The following is a 20,169-nucleotide window of genomic DNA, read 5'->3' as shown; positions in this document are numbered from 1 at the left end:
AGTAATTTAGAGCCAAACCCCGCTGACTGCTAAAAGTGATAAGTAAGATATTAAAGTCAAGCATGGCCAAGTGGTTAGACACCAATCTCAATGTATAATCTAAGGCATATTTATCCCATGATGCTCCACTGAGAACCATACAAACTATTTGACTTATCTTTCATAATAGAAGAATAAGATTGCTTCAGCTTGTTTGGCCTTGGTGGAGGTATGAACTGTAACAGGAGACCTTCTAGTTACACATTGTGATTTCTTCCTCTACACTCATTTCTATCACTCATTACGATAGCGGTCAAATGTATGATTGAGGGATTCAAATGCGTTTAAGTTTCTCTTTGCTAAATCAGGAATCGACAATTGTAATGTAATCATGCGAGCGATTCATCAAATGCAAGCTTTTCTCCATACGGTTGCACACCTTCAGACATTTTGCACGGCAGCACTACGGGGCTCTGCTGCTTCCACACACCCTGCATCACTTAATGATTCTCTCTTCAGAACCACCTGAGGAAATGATTAACAAAGCCATCAGTTTCATTCCCTGCGCCGTGCATTTTCTGGGTGTAAGTGTTATTTATTGTAATGGGATTATTAGTCTTCATGCCCTGCCTGAAGGCGGATTCGTCTATTTTTCACTTGTCTTCACCAGAAATCCATCTGTCTCAGAAAACAGTCTGCCCAAAACAGCGTAGTGCCAAATCAACAGAATGTCGCCTATATGACGGATAAAAAGTGTTTGTTTGTTAATGTGTTTTTCCCATGTTTGTTACCAATAACAGATGGAACCATCCAATCACGTGAGGGTTGAACTTGGGCTGCAGCAGGTAGGAAAGGGGAAAACTTGATCAATGCCAGTAGCGGACGCAGGAGGATCACATACATAGATTCGCTTTATAAAGAAGGGGAGAATATTAATTACAATCCAATACAAAACCAAGACATAAGAGACTTTTCCAACAATCTTGTGTCAGTTGTCACAAACGTTCCTCAAGAACGGTTTAACATCACGTGTCCACATTCAACAGGTTCTCAGAAGGTACTTCTCCGTCTACCGTCTCGTAAACCAATAGAGTTTGTGTTCCATCAGTAAAACAGCTAAGAACGCCCAGTCTGCCATTAAAACATTCAAAGCGACTTCAATAGACTTAAGGTTTCATCTCAAACAGCAGTGTGCCACCTGTGTTAATGACATGATTCCTCTTAGAGATCTTGAGAGGAGTGACTCATCACTCCTTGAGCTGCTGTGTGAGGAATAAGTGACACAGGAGCAATGGCAAAGAGCCACTATTGTCTAAATGGTGCATTACACCAACCATTTATCTCTGTGGGGCTTTATTTTCCTCAGAGGCTGGAAAATGAAAAGTGTTCATCAGGGAAATTTCAACTTCCCTTTTCCCCCATTATGCTTCACAATCTACAATGACTGAAATGAGGCGTGGAGTGAAGGTTATTGAAAATATGCTACGGTGAAGAACTGAGTCTGTACGTGTACACACCTGTGTGTGTGTGTGTGTGTGTGTGTGTGTGTGTGTGTGTGTGTGTGTGTGTGTGTGTGTGTGTGTGTGTGTGTGTGTGCGTGCAGAAGTCACATTCTTAACAAGAGAACGTACCAATATAATATTAGCATAATCAGCGTGCAGCAGAATGACAGGTCAGAGGTCAAACTTCCTCTCTTCCTCCCTGAAGGTCACAGTGATCTGTAGCTGGGTTTGATTGGCACTGACCAGGATGGCAGGGAACATCAGGCGTCCCTCAGCAGGCTGTTATCACCGCTGCATCTACGAGTTCATCTCAAGTCTGGGTTCTTTTATCCACCGCAGCACAGCGCAGCGCAGACAACGCTCTTTATAAAGGAAAAGATAAATCACTTTGGACATTACAATACAAACTGGAGCGGAAGGTTGCCCATTCTTTGATCAAATCCTGGGAGACTCGGATGGGGAAGACTTTACCGACGAAGGTGCATCATCCTATCCCAATATCTGTTGAATATCTTAGTTATGCATGGTCCATTGTTACATAATTGTCACCTAATTTTCTAGTTTCAGCGGACATGGTATGTAAATGTTATGCTTCCTCCAGTCCACCTTAATACCTGAGGGAAATAACTCCGTAGGCGTACAAAAGGCCACCCAGCAGCAAAGCAAATGGGAAACGGAAAGCCTGCTGATTAGCATGGAGATCGAAAGTGCCGCTATGAACCGGAGCTATTCCCCGAGCAGCACCGCCCAAACAAACTGTACGGATCAGAACCAGGACAACAAAATCTGAAATAGCCCCCACATGCTTCTGCCAAACGCTCTCATAGCTGCCAACCATTGATGAAGCAACACACAATCACACAAACGCAGACTCATCTTCACAAAATCTGACAGGACGCCGGAGGTGAAGCATCAAATTTTCTCAACTTGCAATTCAAAATTCATGTTAACTCAGCAATGAAAAGTGCTGCGGGTTGTGCTGCATTTTGAATCGAATTGAGAAAACTGAGGAAATTCTGAATTTAAATTACAGCTCGAAACAGAATGCAGAGTTGCAATTCAAATTAGGATGGAGTCATGGCATTGAATTCAAATGAACCTGGGGTGTGTGTGTGTGTGTGTGTGTGTGTGTGCGTGTGCGTGTGCGTGTGCGTGTGCGTGTGTGACCGTGTGTGTGCCTGTAGGAATTAAGACACATACTGTAACTTACACACAGCACAACTTTCTGATTGAAATCTGAATGACACCTTTTGGCTTCATTATATAAAATATACAATTCACTTTCCCAACTCACTCCTACACGTTAAGCTCAGAATGTGCATTTACCAGAGGAAATGGTTTTATTGTTAAGAAATGATATGATGAATGAATTGTTTATGATGTTCTGCTGGAAATATCAACTTTTTGTTTTATATTTGCATTGAATTTCAGTATTTTATCATTTATTGGATTCAGTACAATTTCTAAAGTCAGGTGGAGCTGATTTGGGAGATTCAGTCGTTCCTAACCGAAGAACAGCAAAGCCGAGCGGTGGACTTTTCTTCTTCTACTCGTTTTGTTCGCGGTTGTTGCTGCTTTTGTCCTGCTCTTGCATTTAAAAAGGGGGGTGGGCAAAGGAACATGAATGCAGCACGTATCCCTGATGCGTCCTGGTTCGTAGGGGCTTATTTCACCACATTATTCACATTTCATCAGAGCCGTCAGCCATTACACCCACAGCCCGAGGAGGCCCACTGTGCTGGGCTTCCTAACAACTCACCCCTATAGCTACAAGTGCTCCGGCTCGCATTCATCCTTTGTTATGGCACGCACACGCACACACGCACACACACACACACACACACACACACACACAAAGGCGCGAGCTACTGATGCAATTATTGCCCCCATACACCTCATGCAGCTAAATGTGAACAGTACCTCAGTATCCTGCTGCTCTCCATAATAAAAAAGTCTCTGATGAATCATAACTTCCAAACTTACGCATCCACCTTCGACGTGACTTATGTGTTTTGTTGATCGTGAGCGTACAACTGCCAAAAATCATTAGATGGGATCATTACTGCCTCCTCTCAGGAAACGTCTCTCAGTGCGATCTGGCTTTGCATATCACACACTTACACACACACAAACTAATACACACAAACACACAACAAAGATTGCACAGAGGTTTGTGAGAGTAGGAAGCCTCTCGTCCTCCCTCTGACTCTGGCTCTGTTGGCTTTTCAAGGTGCCGAAGAGCAAAAGGCGCCTCTTTAGATTTCCTTTCAGTCCTTCAAATGCCGGTTAGATACTTCACGTACTCAAGGTTTTATTTCCTGCATTCATTTGCTCATAATTTCTCTTTTTATTTAATCCCGTTTAAAAATGAATGTGCATTGATGAAGGTTCTGTCTCGCTCATATGTGGACGCCTCTCTCTTCATCTTTGTCACTTTACTAGGCAAGGGAGAGTTGCTGCGATTATTAAAACGTCGGACGATGATTATTCTTTATTCCAATTTCTTTGTTTATAGACGCAGGTGGCTGCAGCAGTTGGACGCGTCTCCTACTGCAATCTGGGACCATCTATGAATCTCTGACTATTGTTATCTTTAGTGTGTGACAGCCCAAAATAGAAGCCATCCACTGGGCATTAAGTGCTCTTAACGTCCATAAAATTGTTTGGTCATGGAACAGCTCCATTTTTATACTTTGATTTGTCACACGTTAGTTTTCCATTGCCTCAGAAAGTCGGGTGACAGTCTGTAGCATATGAACAATTTTATAGCGACGTTACTCCAGCTGTGTCATCCAGTTAGACTGCAACGCTGCAAATGTAGAGCGAGAAACACGGAGACGCTGCAACTCATTGACCTGTTTTGGGCCGAATCAAGAGGAAGAGCGAGAGCAGACTCAACATGCATGCATGCAGGGAGCTCCGTTAGCACCTCAGTCACCTCAGCTTCTGCTCACGCCTACGAGAAGAGACTGAAGAACACGAGGACACGATGTAGGAACCAAGACGGAGGCCTCGTGGAGGGAGAGCGTCACTCCTGTTGAATGGTAGCGAGCTCGGGAGAAGCGCTTCATGACATGGATACGGATAGATCCTGTAGGTTTGCTTTCTTCCACTGACAGGCGCCTGTGCTGCCTGTCTGCTGGCGGAGGCCGCTCGGTTCCTGTGCAGGTGTAAAGCTCACACAGGCTGTTTCATTACTCCAACAGACACACGCACAGCTACACTTTCACCTCCTGACAGTTATTTTCAATTGGCGCCGCAGCGTTTTATTGTAAGGTGACTGACGGCGCCGGGGAAATTTCAACATGGTCAGACTCGGTATGTGTGTGATTAAGTGTCACCATCCACAGTTCAAGCGGAGAGTTAATAACCTCCAGACTCTTTTCGTCTGTCACTCTTAACTAAAAACTAAACCGTTCCAGACGAAGGGCGACACACATTCACTCATTAGAGCAAACATCCATCAAAACAAAACATTCCTTTTGACAGATTTTGCCAATAAATGAATAATAATGGGGACACCAAGTTCACTGAATTCTCTTAAAAATTAATTTCAGAATTTTGTTGCAGCGATTATGATCAGCAGTCTTATTCACAAAGAGGTAAACGAACAAAATCGCGGGTTAAAGCACAACCACGTCACCCTGCTTTGAATATCTACATGTCGCTTGAAATCTTATGAACAGCTGATAAACATTCACCTGTGACTGCGCCGGTGATGAAAGACTGAATTAAAATCGAGGAACAAAACATCTGCTCAGAGCTCCACTGATGAGACCAAAGAGTGGGAGCAGCTCTACAGAATGACAACACTGCCCTCCCATGGCCGAGAGGGGGAACACATCTCTCCTCCTCCTCTGAGACGGCAGGATGTGGCACAGTCGCTAAAATAGGACTTATTCTCTGTCCGTTGCATTTATCTTATAGGTCGAGCGCAATTCCACCGAGTCGGTTTCTCTTTCTGTGTAATGAAGGACTGTGATGGTGCTTTATCACCTGAATATCCTCATCCCCAACATTAGCTCAGATATAATGAGGGTTACTCAGAGGACGGGGGCCCCTCGCTACAGAATGATAAAGGACCCCGGAGCGTGCCGGTGACACTGCATCGGTCATTAGCTCGGCTCTCTTTGCCCTTTCATATATTTCTAAATAAGTGCCTTGCTGTGGGTTTAACGGGCCACCTAATCTGCCTATTTAGAGGTACGGCGGGGGCACGTGGGAATCCAGAGGTGAGTGTCAGGCAGGTAAAAGTACTAATCAGAGCGCCGACACTAATCCCGCCAAAGCTGGGATATCCTGTACTGTGACGTAACGCGGAATGTGGACTGAATCGCGTCTAATCTTTCATCTACGCATTCCTGCTCTCCTCTTAAATGAAACAATTGAGTCGACACAGGAGAGACTCGTAGATATTTCTCTGCCAGTACCACTTCCTCTTCGGATATGCCAAGACTTTTTATATCTGTTGTACTGTCAAAATCAACAGCCCGGAGCTCGAGCGTTGACAACAAACTGGAGATTTATTTGCGGACGCGAGAGGCCTTTGAGTGTTTATACCTAAGGGGTTCTATCCGTTTCTGAAAAAAGATGAACCCGCCTTTCCCAGAAGATTACGCTGCCAAATACAAATATCACAGTAAATCTTCAATCCCTGCAGGAACGGCGAGGGATTTTAAGAATATATGAAGCAAAATGGGGTCACTGTGAAATAGCTTGAGGAGTGGGAAAAGAGACAAACCCACAAACTCAGTCCCTGCAGGAAAACTACAGGAAAGTGGAAGCAAAGTTTGTTAGTTAAATCTTTGTTGCCAATGTGTACTTTCAAAAGGGCACAAGATCCACCGTACACACACACACACACACACACACACCAGAGCTATTGCTTTCTTATTACATAAGACAAACACCTTCTCCTTTGTAAGAAACCCATTCTCAGTGATAAACGGCTGCCGTTTCCTCTTGATGTATTCAAGGCTGTTTTCTTTTTTTAAATTATTATTGTAAAATGAGTTTCACTGACCTACCGCCGCCAGGGGTTTAGTAGACTGAGCCAGAAACAGGTTCATGTTGTGGATGATGTTACTCCTGTGTAAGATGAGCCTGTAAGGATCATGAGAGCGCTGCTAGTAGATCACTGTCCATGTGGAGGAAAGGGCCTTAGCTTCAAGACTGGAGAGGTTAAAAAGAAATCAATAAGCAGAAATTGTGACATGGAATGTTTCAAAGCTGAGAGCGAAAGACAAACACAGAGAGCAGTGGCAGCGGCTCGTTACGTACAAACTAGGACACACAAGAACATGAGATTCAAGGCTGGAAACGTTTGAAATGGCACTCTTTAGAACAAATACTTCCACCGAGGCTGAACAGTCCTTGGAATAGGAAGAAGCAGCCAACAGAGGGTTAAAACACCTCTTTAAACTGCTTTCTCTGCACCATTGATGGTCAGGTGAAGCTTTGTGAAACCCTTTTGAAGGTTTGGATTGAGGCGGTCTGATACCTGAAGCTTCACTCACAGCAGATGAAGATGACACTGATGAAAATAATGTATGGAGAAATGAGGAAGATGCAATATTTGACCCATTTGGGCTCATTGGTGCATGTGGGTGAGCTTCTGATCACTGATAAGAGTATGAATGTGGTTTTGCTGCCTGAGATCAGTGTTAGATATGGACATAATGAGGTAATACATGCAGGGATTACTTTGTTGTACATAACGCAGAGAGCCATGAGAGAGTGTTGTGTTTAGAACATAAGAAATGACTCCAACAGTCCAGCACTTACAAAGAAAAAGGCATTTATTTGGCAACATATTGGATTTTTCTCTTCTCGATGCAGAGCAATAAAAAGCCTACTCACAGTAGTAGCTAAGTATAGAAAGAGAAGAAAAATGGAGAGCAGTACCCCCGCCTTGGTCGTAGGTTCCCTCAAACATAATTGGTCGTGTTTGGGGAGGGGGGGGATGAAGGAAACCAGTGAGGTTTCGCCCAACTGGTTGTCATAGGGGGGCAGGATCTCCGCAGGGGGGCGGGGGTAGCAGAACCCTCCGGCATGTAGTCTCCTCCCGGGGAAATTGCGACTCTGGGCAGGTGACAACATGCGTCACTGAGGGAGCACGAGATGTGTGTGTGTGCTGCCCCCTCCCCTGGGCCAACAATGAAGCCGGCATTGTCGAGGACTGCCAGGGCGTGGGGGGGAATCGGGTGTTCCAAATTAGGGGAAGGGAAGCGGGGAAAACAGAAAAAAAAAGGAGGAGGATGTGTTAGAAAAACAGTTTGTGGCAGTTGGAGAAACCATCTTGTTCGCCGCTTGATTGAACAAGCAGCCAAAGGTTCATTAAAGCAGACGCAGAACAGAAGGACAGATTTTCTCTCTCGGTTAATTAACACACACACATTCATCTATAAAGTTTGTGGTTTTGTTGGCATTTGTGATCGTTGGCACGTTTCATTCACAGGAATCTCCAGCATGACTCTTTCACACAAACCCATTCTTTCAAAAAAAAAGGTAATAGCAATGTAGTGCATGATCTCCCAAAAAAAGGTTAGAATTAAAAGCACGAGGTTTGTGATGAGGACACGGTGGAGCAGATGAGTGACGGCCTCCTCGATTGTCACAGACGCTCTCGCAGCGCGGAAACCGCCACAGTCCCGATGTCGACATTCGTGTAATCCAGGAAGTAAGTCCGCATCGTGAGAGGGAAGGACGAGGGCAGAATGCTGTCAAATGAACCAGGTCTACTCAAACACAACACGAGTACTACGACTCACCTCTACACTCCTCCTCCTCCTCCTCATCTTCATAATAACTACCGACAAGCTCATTTGAACAAAGTGGTGAATGCCCTCAGCCGGAATTGTGCAGTTTTTCTGTGATTCAAAAAGCAAAACATGTGACAGACGGACACCTGGGTCATACAGACGCCGGCACATATCCCACAGAGAGATCACATGGAGGAGACGATCGGTACGTTTACATGCACTGGGTAGAATATCAGTCTGTATTTGTCATAATGCGCCTTTCTCTAAGTACACAAGGCGCATTATGAAGAGACTGAGGAAAGCAAACCTGGATTCCTGATTCATTTCTGTTCTATTCCTCCATGGAAACGTACCGACCGACGCCGACACGATGCTTCGACGGACACTTTGTCGTCACAGATGATCGGAAATACGACAAACAGCAGCATTAGGATTCCTTGTAAATGGGTGGAGCTGGATTGGGGGGGGGGGGGGGTCTACACCAAGAAAGGACAAGAACTCTGATAAGAAGAACAACAGGCCGAGAAATTAAAAAGCACCACAAAACTGGACAAAGACTCGACGGCTGTGGATTAAAAATACTCAACGAGAGTCGAAGGCAGTGAGATCCGAGTTAATAAAAGTAGAGAAAGTCTTGAGCAACAAACAGTTAGTTAGTGTCAGTGGCAGTTTGGTGGCTGGCTCGTCGTGGGCCATGGAGCCCCGCAGTCCAAACAGAACAGTGGTTGACACCAAACTAGGGACTATTCGACTGATTCAAACGTGGTTGGAGGTTTGTTAGAGACACTTAACTAACGGCCGGCGATGAAGAAAGATCGGATTTGATTTGGGCGACGCCCCCTCTCTCTGCTTTTGAACGCGTCGCCCGGTTTAGTGGTTTTATGGTGGGGGGGCAAGGGGGGGGAGGAGCTGATGTCCATGTGGAGTTTAAAGTAAACAGCATCTCTCTTTGAAGCTCTTCTTGTTCTTCTTGTTCTTTCCTTTTCCGTTTTTGTCTTTGTTTTCTGAGATCTTCTTGCCCCGCACTTCGCGCATCAGGTCAAAAAATACCTTTAGGGAGACGGAGACAGAGAGAGAGAGAGAGAGAAAGCTATTTAAATTCCAATAGATCATGTTTCCAACTGTTGAAAAATGAAACCATGGTTAAATATTGCTTATAAAACATACATTTAAGACCATAGTTTGATTCGTAACAGTTAAAATCTAGATTCTATTTAGGAAATAAGGATGTTTGCTGTCGTGTTTGACCGAAAACACATTTGCCCTCCTGTTTTCCCTCCGAGCTGTCGGCCTTATCGTGCAGAGAGCGTCGTCTCCTTCACACGTTTTGCAAACTGCATGCAAGTCCGCATCAGTGCCTTCCCTGCGGATGAGCTGAGGCTACGTTACTATGGCGACACGAGTCCACACCAGGGATTGGCCCTTTCATACGAGTTCTTTCTATTCAAATAAAGACCATGATTAAGATTATTATCCTGAAAACAGCATTTTCATTTCCAGTTGCATATTTAGAAATTCCACCAGTTTCAGCAATGATCACTTTCTAAGGCTTCACGACTATGAAGAGTATGAGTGAGTGAGTGAGTGAGTGAGTGAGTGAGTGAGTGAGTGAGTGAGTGAGTGAGTGAGTGAGTGTGTGTGTGTGTGTGTGTGTGTGGATTTACCTTGTCCACGTTGGCTCTGGTTTTAGCGGACGTGTCTACATACTGGACGCCCCACTCCTCCGCTTTGCCTCGGGCTTCGTCCACAGAGACCTGCCGGCGGTCCTCCAGGTCCGACTTGTTTCCTACCAGCAGGAGAGGGATTTTGTCCTCTTCCGCCTTCACCCGCAAGATCTGCTCCCTGCCAGGACACACACACACACACACACATATGCTGCACAGTCTGGCCTGACAGATGAGAATCTTGTGGTGTGTACAAAGCACATTTAATTGGATTGAAGCTACCGGTAGTAAATCTTAGACTAATTTGAAGGTAGGATTGATAGGATTAGAATCCCACATTACACGTGTATTAATACAGTTATAGCAGGATGAGCGTATCTTACAGGATAATATGTAGTACCTGAACTCGGCAGTGGCAGTGAAGGACTCGTGCTCTGTGATAGAGAAGACTAGCAGGAAGCCCTCTCCACTGCGGAAATAGTTATCCCTGATGGCAGCGTAGTCCTCCTGGCCCGCCGTGTCCAGGATGTCGATCTGAACCTCCTCCCCGTCCAGCACCACCTTCTTCCTGTAGCTGTCGGCCTTGGTGGGCTCGTAGTCCTCCACAAACTACGGGTGAAAGGATAAAGTTCTCTTTTTAAGCTTAATCTCTCATCGGGCTTCCTAGTCAATGGCTGTGACTTCCGTCTGCATGTATGATCTGCCAGACAGAAGCCACGAGGCAAGCAAACACTTTTTTTTTACGACAGCTACTGTTGTAATATAATGCACGACTGCCACGCACTTCAAAATTTCCTCTTCCCCGCTTGTGATAACTCAATCTGGATCTGCTTTTATAGCCGATTTCATTACACACGCTGGTATTTACTGGTTTATGATCCTCTTGACTACGACAACGGCTCCTCTGTGACACACCTTACAGAGCATGCAGGAAGTTGTAGACCAGCTGAACTGAGAACGCCTCACTGAGACTGGTGCCGCATGGTGCAGTTCATGTGCCATGTTACATTCTCTCCCCCAAGAAATACAATAAAGTCGTTTTAACTGAAGATTACAACAAAACAAACACATCCAGATTCACAAAATTTTAATTTGCATGAATCAAAAAGCTCCATTGGCTTGTGTGTGTGTGTGTGTGTGTGTGTGTGTGTGTGTGTGTGTGTGTGTGTGTGTGTGTGTGTGTGTGTGTGTGTGTGTGTGTGTGTGTGTTGACTCACCTCATCGTACATGAACTGCAGGGTGAGGGCTGACTTGCCCACGCCTCCACTGCCCACCATTATCACCTTGTGCAGGGCCAGGGAGCTCTGGTTTTTACCTTTACTGGTCGCCATCACTGGGTTCTTCTTGGTCGCCCTCTCACACTGTCACACATGCGCACACACAGACACACACACACACTCACTCACTCACAGACACTCAACAACCTGAGAATGAAACAAAACAAAAAAAGGGGAAACACATCAGTTGCAGTGGAAGTAACCTTAAATAATGGAAGTAGATAACGGTCCCAGACACAATGTGAGGCTCTTTTGATTCACGTGGCTGGAACAGGGAGCAGATTTCTCTCAATGTGCCAAGTCACAAGGCTTTGGTCCAACAAATCTCTAACCCTAATCCCCACCCTGCCCATTAAAGTGCCACAATGCCTACTCAGGAATGCCAGAACTTTATGGAGTTCATCATCGAAAGGTGGGATAGGATCAGCTGTAATTAAGCTATAATACAGCTGAGAGGTGGCTTTAAGTCGGTGGCAGCAGGTGGTAACCGTGTTCAAAAGAAGGGGAGGCACCACTAGACCTTTGGTTTGCAATATACAGGCCTTAGCCATCAGAGGGCGAGAGCTCCGAGTCATGTATCATTTAAGTGAGAGTCACAGGAACGATCAGGGAACACGCTGCTGGAAACAGATTAACAGCAGCGTTTATATGTATTACGGCATTAATTCCATCAAGAACACCGCCATTAAACATGAGATAGATGTTGTGTAATTGATGCTCGTGTTCATAAACGTGTTTGTGTCATCGGCACAGCTCTCGTAGGAAATTAGGGTTCTCTCGCTTGGATAGAGTGCAAATGCTCAACTTTCCTTTGCCTTCAGAAAGACAATTGGTAAAGTTCTCAAATGTCACTCGCTGGTTCTTAAAAAGGCCACACGCACATCAATGCACGGTTGATTAGTCCGAGAGCACAGCGTTCAAAATGTGAGAGCCTTTCTCTTTCTTCAGCTCGCACTTAACTACAGCCACACTCTCTCTCTCTCTCTCTCTCTCTCTCTCCTCTGCTCACATTCCTCCTTTTGGCTCTCCGGCGGGCGGTCTTGTGTCGGATGTTGGTTCTGTATGACTGGAAAAATGAGCAGTGATGGTGGTAGCAGATGGCCGTGGTGTCACAGGGTTGGACACAAACACTGGACTAGAATCACTTTTATCGGTTGTGGCACTTTGGCTTGAATAAATTGTAAGCAAACGATGGAAAATAAAGATAACGGAGTGATGAACTGCAAAATAAGTCTTCCGCCAGATTTAAACCTCAGGCTTCAGTTACATGGGGTGGACCTCAGCCCATTGAACTGCCAGGATACTAGAATTACTGACCGTGGACGACCAGTAAAACACCAATATCCTGTTTTCTTCGAGTTCAGCCAGAGTCCATCCCTCCCTTAGCAGCAGCATTCTGACACACTTCTGGTTTCTGACCTTCTCAAGCCTTTAATCTTAATGTCTGCAAAGTCTCTACACCCCACCTCAGCTGGTAGCACTTGTTGCCTTTAATCCGGGGTCTTGGCAAACATGGTAACCTTACACACCACGCCATTAACACACAGCTCAGCCTTTGACAAATAACGTCCGAATATAAACGTTGTCATCTACACCATGACGACCTGAAACAAACACTTCTGAACACTTGTCTGTAAGCTACCTCGCGGCTATTGCTGTGATATCATGGAAGCTAACATCTCCGGCGTGATCCTCTTTATTTTCTCTCCCTATTTCCGTCTCTAGACGTATGGTTATTTCTCAAGGAGTAACAGATTAATAGGAACAGAGCTGATTCATATGCATTATTCAGAATCTGCTCCTCCTTAACAGTAAACATTCACCTCTCAAAGTACACAAGAGATTGTGCCGGGTGTTAAGCAAACAAGGCTGCAGATATAAAACACGGTGCTGCTGATGCTGGAAACTTTCCCCGTAGTATTACATGAAGGTATTCAATGGCTGAGATCACACTGGAGCCTGGGAAACCCATCACAGTCTGGACATTTTGACATAACTCAAGAGATTACAGTCCTCATATCTGACATGTAGTTATACAAGTCAAGTCCTGAAACAGTGTCTGGGGTAGAACATTGACACACACTCATATGACTGCTGAGGAGGCATCGTGCCGATTCCACTCTCCTCGACCAGAAGGCGAGAGAGTCTGACCTGTGCTCATCCTGTCTTTGTTTTCAGGAACCAGGCCAATGAATGTTACAGGACATGAGCACACACACACACACACACACACACACACACACACGCACACACAGGCACACACACATACCAAGAGAAAAGAGCCGAGCTCAGCAGTTATGCAGAGGGTCACTACTTCAGTAATTTGCATGTAACCCACTTCACTTAGTGCAGATACAATACAACCATTAATTAAACATGCTCTGTAAACACGGTGAAAGCGACACCAAAAGTAAATGTCAAACACATGAAAAGTCCTTGATGTCAGGAGTGAAGACCAAACATATTCTCATCAGCTGCAGTACAAGTTGCAAGGATAATAATGTTCAAAGGAAGGGCAACTGCAAACTAGGAATCAGTAGTGAGGCCTGACCCAGATATGGACCTGAAGAAGTCTTGTCTTTTATAGGTGACGTACACGTGTTGGGGCCCAGAGCGGGCGGGGTGGAGTCGTCTATAAACAGACCCGGGCTGGTAGCTTCACGGCTTAAGATGTTGAAATTTAAATGAAGTCAGAGCTCTGGAGGCTGGAGGAATTCATTAAGATTCTCTTTGGGAGGCTGGGGTCAGTGTTTATCTAAACACACTGGCTTAGAAAGAGCCGAGGGAGCGGGGGGAAGGGGTGTCAGTGTGGATTCTTTGCAGGTCTTGAAAACGAGCCATTTTCACACAATTACAACAAAATGGCTTTAAAGAAAACAAGAAGATCCCATCGTATGTGCTCTTATCTAAGGATGCTTTGATTGATTGTACACCCGCTTAACTAAACATCAGGTCAGGTTGGCTTCTGTACATGTGGTGTAGCTGACAGGCAATCAGGCAAATGATACAGTATGTGCAGGTCCGTCAGGAGATACAGGTTGTGGTGTTGTCTGGGGTAGGAAAATGACGTGGCATCTTCAGTTAGAAGACTTCTACTGGAATTCTTCCTGCTGGCAAAAATTGCTTTGTTCATCTCCCCATAAAACTCTCTCAATAATACCTTCAGTTCTTTTAAACCAATACTCTATTTATAGCATTGTTGCCAGCAATAGTTAACTCCTCCACAGATGCACAAGCTGCACAGCCAAACTATTGCGCTCCTTTTTTTCAACCACTCTTTTCAAACACTCCTAGATTGAAAATATGCATGAGTAATCCAGCAAACGTCAGCGGCAGACTGAGCCCTTAGCTAATAGACAGTTAGTTAGATCTCTCACTTCTGTGTGTCTCTCACCCGAACTATTGCAGATGATCTTTTATTTCACAAGGCAGCCACACTCACTTATCACCGTGTCTGTCTGTCTCCGGGACAACTAAAGCTGACATGCTGGAAACAGCATGATTGTCAAAAATACTCAATGTGCCCGATATTCTAACACTCGTTCTGGAAAAAAATGAACACCAAACTCCGACAGGCAACTATACAAGACGGCGTTTATTCACGTGATGGTGGGGTTGGGAGAGAGCGTTTGTTCAACTTAAACGAGGTATTGAGGAGTGAAGAGGTATTTTCGAGCAAGCCTTCCACAATGCATACCAACGAGCCTTGACCAGGGAAATGCACAGAGGAGCCTTTGACAAAACTGAGTGGTGTGGTACTAAACCCTCTCTGTGCTCCGGTTCTGCCTGCTTCAGCAACGCTAAGTGGGATGACTTTATCGAACGCATCTCTCATTTTAAACTCTCTCACACAAAACAGCAAGCGCAGTGCAATCTTCACTGATGTGGTTAAACGCCAGGAACATTTACAGCACAGGCGACGGAGCGCCACATCCTGCTATATGGGAATACGTTAGAATGCGGTGACATCAAGCTTTTCATTTAACAGCCTCTCCCACGGAGCAGATATCCTCAAAGTAAACTCCATCTGGATGCCATTATGAGCCTGGAACAAGATGAACCTCCCTTTAGCTGACCCAGATGATCTGCTCCGATCGCTCATATCGCCGTCACTAACCCAAACATTCCACAGGACTGATTCAGGGAGCGGAGCAGGGGGGGGGGCGCTCGGCTCTCGACGTGCACCCAGTGACACATCTACTCCTTCATGCTGACGTACTGCCAAGTGCCGAGGCCTCATCGCTAATTTAGTGGAATTCTTCAGTCTCCCCGTTACAGCACTTAAAGTCGTGTAAAGAAGAGGCATTTACAAACCTCCTCAGTCATCCTGTAGGGCCCAGAGGTGGATATGGTGGATGAAATTCTAATAACTGCAAGTATGTGTAACTAGACTCATCTACCCACGTACCTCTGGAGGCCTGTCCTTCTAAGATAACAACATTCTACAATACAAGATTGGTAAAGCAAGTATGAGGTATTTGTATTCTCGCATAGCTCTACCATTGGAATATTTATGTATAGACTTTGGTTATCCAGCAGCAGAAAAGCATACCAGGCTGTGTATACTCTAGAAATCCTGGATGTGCAGAGGTAGGAATGGGTGAGGGGGAGGACAGAGTGGTGTTGGTGGACTCGATGCTTTCACAGCCCCCTGGCTAATGATGGTGCCAACATATACTCCAACAGCCATGGGGAGGGAGGGACTTATATCTTATTTCTCAGGCATGGTTCCTATGTAGCGGCTGACAGTTGCACAAAATATGCTGACAAAAAAGCAAAGAGTTGACAGGTAGACGGCCCGCACGTCCCTACGCCCCCACGAGTGTTCACCAATACAAAAAAAAGGCCCTTAGATTAACTTCGCTCCCCTGCTCTCCACTCCCACTGCCAACATCATTATCAGATATACAGTTCCTGTTCCGTGTGGTACCACGTTACACAAAAAAGGGAAGCTTGAAAAGTGAAACAATGACCGCAAGAACAACAAGAATACAAAAGGAAGTCAACCGAACACGCCTGGGGAAAATAAATATGAAGGGAGGGAGCCAACTATAAAGATAAACATTCAACAGGATCATGTGGTGGTCGGACCTACGAGGCTAAACCTGCAGACGGTCTTGACAGGGGAGCGAAGGAATGCGGGGCCAGTCGAGCTTCATTCACAGAGCATGAAGCCGCATCCGATGTCATCTGCTCGGGTTTGAAACGGCAGCGGAGGACTGATAACGACACAGTTTCAGCCTTGCCTGCCGTTTCAGATTCCTGCTGATTATTTCTCTCAAACGACCGAAGCAGCAAATCTAAGACAAATCATGCGGGCGTACAAACTAACTACAAATATTTGTATCAGCTTTAAACAGTTTTCTGAGTCATAAACAAGTTTGGATTGTGCCGAGATCAGCAATGTGCCGGGAGTCGCTGAGGACACATTACTACCACAATCATTGACACAGGCCGTCTCATAGGTTGAACTATTCCAATGAATCTGCAGCTATAATAAGGTTATGAATTAAAAGACAGATGTACGTTGCCATATTTTATAACATACTTCTAGCTGGAAGTAGCTGCAGAACAAATATGTATGACAAAGCACCTAACACCACACATACAGACGCACACACACACAAATGAGTGTCTGGGTGAATCTAGATCACCCTCAATATGACATTATCCTGCAACACTTCTGACCAGCTGTAAGTTGCGTTTACACACGAATGCACAGAGGAAAAACAAAAAAAGAGGAAGAAACACAGATGTTGATGAAGCCCAGTGCTGCGAAACAAACTGGAAGTGAGCAACATCGCAGTTTGCCGTCCTTGATTCTGGGCGATTGTTTGTTCACGATCTCTTCTTGAAAGATTCATGAGTGAATTGCTGCAAACGCCACAGTAGGGAACATTTTAAATCAAATAAACATCCTGGAGCATCCGGGGCTTAGCTCTCTACACAGTGTGGTTTGAAATCTAGTCGGTCGTGTCCACACAGGCCCCGGTCTGATCACTGTCAACCAAACATTCAAGGATTAATGTCCCTCTGCACCCATTGGCATTGTGGGAAGTGCTTGGCAAAAGTGCTTGGCAAAATTCTTAACTTTGAGTCTTGATAACATAATCACCCCATAGAAACTACAATACTTTGATACACAAATACTGAACTTGTTTTGACATGATTTGACTTCATCATCACTCTCTCACCCTAAAACCTGGTAATAACTGGGAATTACCACCAGGTGATGAGCCTTAATTAGAGCGCACAAAGTAAGGAACTCAGTCTAGATTAAAACAACTCATTACATCAGAATCACAGCTCATGATACAAACTCCTGGACCATACAAGGACACCCAGATCAGCAGGTCTGAGAGACACCTTACTACAGTTCCATTGAGACAATCAGCTACAAAAATGTGGTCAACAACGACAACAACAACAACCACAAAAGAGTGTGTTTATATGCAATACTGCCTAATGGGGGACAAACACAAAGATAGCACTCACATAAAAGCAAGAGCAAATGCATAAAGAATGATCAGAGTGAGTATTGAATGAATGACTACTTAATCACAGCTCTGCTCTCAGTCAGGCAACATGACGGAGACGAAATAGGAAGGGGACAAATGGACGTTAATGCATTTTTTAGGTTGTTTGAAACTAGGCCTTATTCTTCCCTCAGGCACATGAATCTGGATGATGAATTATATTTGTCATGCTCCCTTGAGAACATAGAGGAGCCTCTACCATTCATGAGCGAGTGTGCGTTGCATTGCCCAAACTATCCTCCACCTGTTTGCAAACAAAACACCGGCCTGATAAGAGTAAAAGCTACACCCCATTTTCAACAGGGAGCACATGTCACAGACAACATAAACACATCTATTATGTAGCACCTGCAGGCATACGCACGGATACAATGTGCGATTGTGTGCCGCCAACAATGTCTGAAGCTATTCAGACGGCAAATTAAACACACAAGCTCAAGAGGTAATCGCTGACATTTAAAGGTTCTAGTTGGCGGCTTTGGTTGGTCTGTTTTTCTGCTACAACTTTGGGGGGAAATTCCAGCACTAACAGGTCCTCTGATGAATCTAATAGTAGATGAAGCGGCATGTCTAAGTTTTTAAGGAGAAAAGAAATTCATAGAAGAAACTTTCAGGCCTCTACTAAACGTTGCTGTAATGAGCTTACTCACTTACTTACTTACACTCACTTGTGCACATTTCATTTAAATCCTTTAGTGGATTTCATCATGGTTCGCTCCTGGCTGAACCATCTCGCTGACTTAGAATTGCTACATCTTTATGATCCTCTTACTGGATCACCGCTCAATTACTCCATTTCCTCCTGTATTGTTACATCTTTGTAATATGCATCCTTCCCCATGAACTGCCCATCTGCTCTCGCTCTCTGGGTTTCTTTCTCTTTGCATGCTCGGGGGTTTTTCAGGTGCTTTTCCTCGTCTTGTCAGAGAGCTTGGGCTGCGTTGGCAAACATGCCAGCTTGTATTAACCACAAATGGAGAGTAAATAACTGATGAAACACAGGTGAAACACAACTCCATCTCAATAATGAAATCGACTAGCTAAGCATTTTTGGACGGATGAGTGGAAAAGTGGGCAGTGAAACACCATAAGAAGAAAAAGTCCTTTACAAGCAAAAATTCATAAGAAACCTGGATAACTCATCAATCAAAAAATGGAAATGAGGGTTGTTCCCAGATTAGATTTGAAAGTAAATCTGACTTCACAAGAGCTCATTTGAGTCACTTTAATCGATTGATAATTCGATAATCGACGCAAGTCTTTTAGGAATTTTCCACAATTTAATCGATTATCGAATCTGACACCAACTTCATTCTCAGCCAGTGTGAGCGAAATAACCGCGCGTTATTGTGGAAAGCTGGCGTTGTGCTGACAGGCAGGATGAGCTGAGGACACCACGGCTGAGCCTGGGTGTGTCATCTCCTCAGGGGGGGGGGGAATTTACACACAAAAAAAAACACACTAACGAGAAGGCGTTATTTCTCAACGGCAGCTAACGTTACAAGCGCCAAACAAACGCGATGCAAACCTCCTCATTTGCAAAAACACAAACGTGGCCGTTTGCTCCGCTGAAACGTTACAGCAACACTCCCTTTGATGTCACAAGGCAGCAACGGAAAAGCTTACAAAGACATAAGTTGCACCCAAACATCGTAAAACACGATTATAACTAAACTTACTAAATCGACGTAAGTATCGAGTAATCGTGATTGGTAGCTAGCATACATTTATACACACCTCCTAGACGTAATCAACAGGACGCGTAGCCATAACGTTACACACGTATATGTTTGATACGGACACGTAAACTACAACACAAACGCGAACATATGTTAATCAAATCCAAAGAGTATGAAACAGAAGATAGTCGGTGTCAGACTGGCGGCTACGCTGGCTCGTCCGTTCGTTCTTCTTCTCTTACGCTTTTAGCACAATATTAGCAAAAACAATGACTCGACCTCTCTTGAGAAATGTATGCAGTCTTACCGTAGCAGGATTCGTATTCGTGCCCCCGCTCGATGCTATCTTGATGACTGCATTAATGGAGCATATCCAGGCATTGGCTCGCTGAATTACAAACCGCTCCGGCAGCAGCAACAAAAACCCCACCTTCCGGATGTCAAAAGTACGAATGACCGGATGTCACGTCTTTCCCTCCCTGCGTTGTTTTTTTTCCGTACCCGAAATTCGACAACAAGGATGTGATTGGTCAACTGCTATCACTTGGCACGGGAAAGTCGTAATTTTTTATTTTTTCCAATTTTGCACGAATACAACCATAAAGTTCTGCCTATAAAGCCGAACTGCTATCCCTTCCACAATCCATAAACTAAAACTATATTTTCATTTTTCTCAGGTTTTGCTCACTTCCGGGAAGGCTCCTCTTGCTTCTTCGGTATTGGCTACAATCTTCCGAACTGCCAACCTTGTTGTCAAATCTCGGGTGGGGA

General features: G+C 44.8%; 1 protein-coding gene across 2 annotated transcripts; it reads right to left on the bottom strand.

Annotated features, from left to right (window-relative positions):
* Positions 1-7,261: 7,261 nt before the first annotated feature.
* On the bottom strand, positions 7,262-19,838 carry LOC143007693 (ras-related protein Ral-B). 2 transcript variants are annotated; one of them, XM_076159132.1, is made up of 5 exons: positions 19,706-19,838; positions 11,124-11,330; positions 10,307-10,515; positions 9,907-10,084; positions 7,262-9,292 (listed from the first exon to the last, which is right to left on the bottom strand). In XM_076159132.1, exons 2-5 carry the CDS (start codon positions 11,235-11,237, stop codon positions 9,170-9,172), a joined length of 624 nt encoding a protein of 207 aa, XP_076015247.1. In that variant the 5' UTR covers positions 11,238-11,330; positions 19,706-19,838; the 3' UTR covers positions 7,262-9,169. The 2 variants fall into 2 exon arrangements, with proteins under 2 accessions (XP_076015247.1, XP_076015246.1); XM_076159131.1 differs by lacking the exons at positions 11,124-11,330; positions 19,706-19,838 and adding an exon at positions 10,822-11,110.
* Between the last annotated feature and the right edge of the window lie 331 nt (positions 19,839-20,169).

This window comes from Genypterus blacodes, unplaced genomic scaffold (genome assembly GCF_046128005.1).
Source record: "Genypterus blacodes isolate CSIRO-AG114 ecotype Tasmania unplaced genomic scaffold, CSIRO-AGI_Gbla_v1 ptg000093l_1, whole genome shotgun sequence".
NCBI lineage: Eukaryota > Metazoa > Chordata > Actinopteri > Ophidiiformes > Ophidiidae > Genypterus > Genypterus blacodes.
Note: the sequence above shows the minus strand (reverse complement) of the source record. Positions and strands in the feature narration are given on the sequence as shown.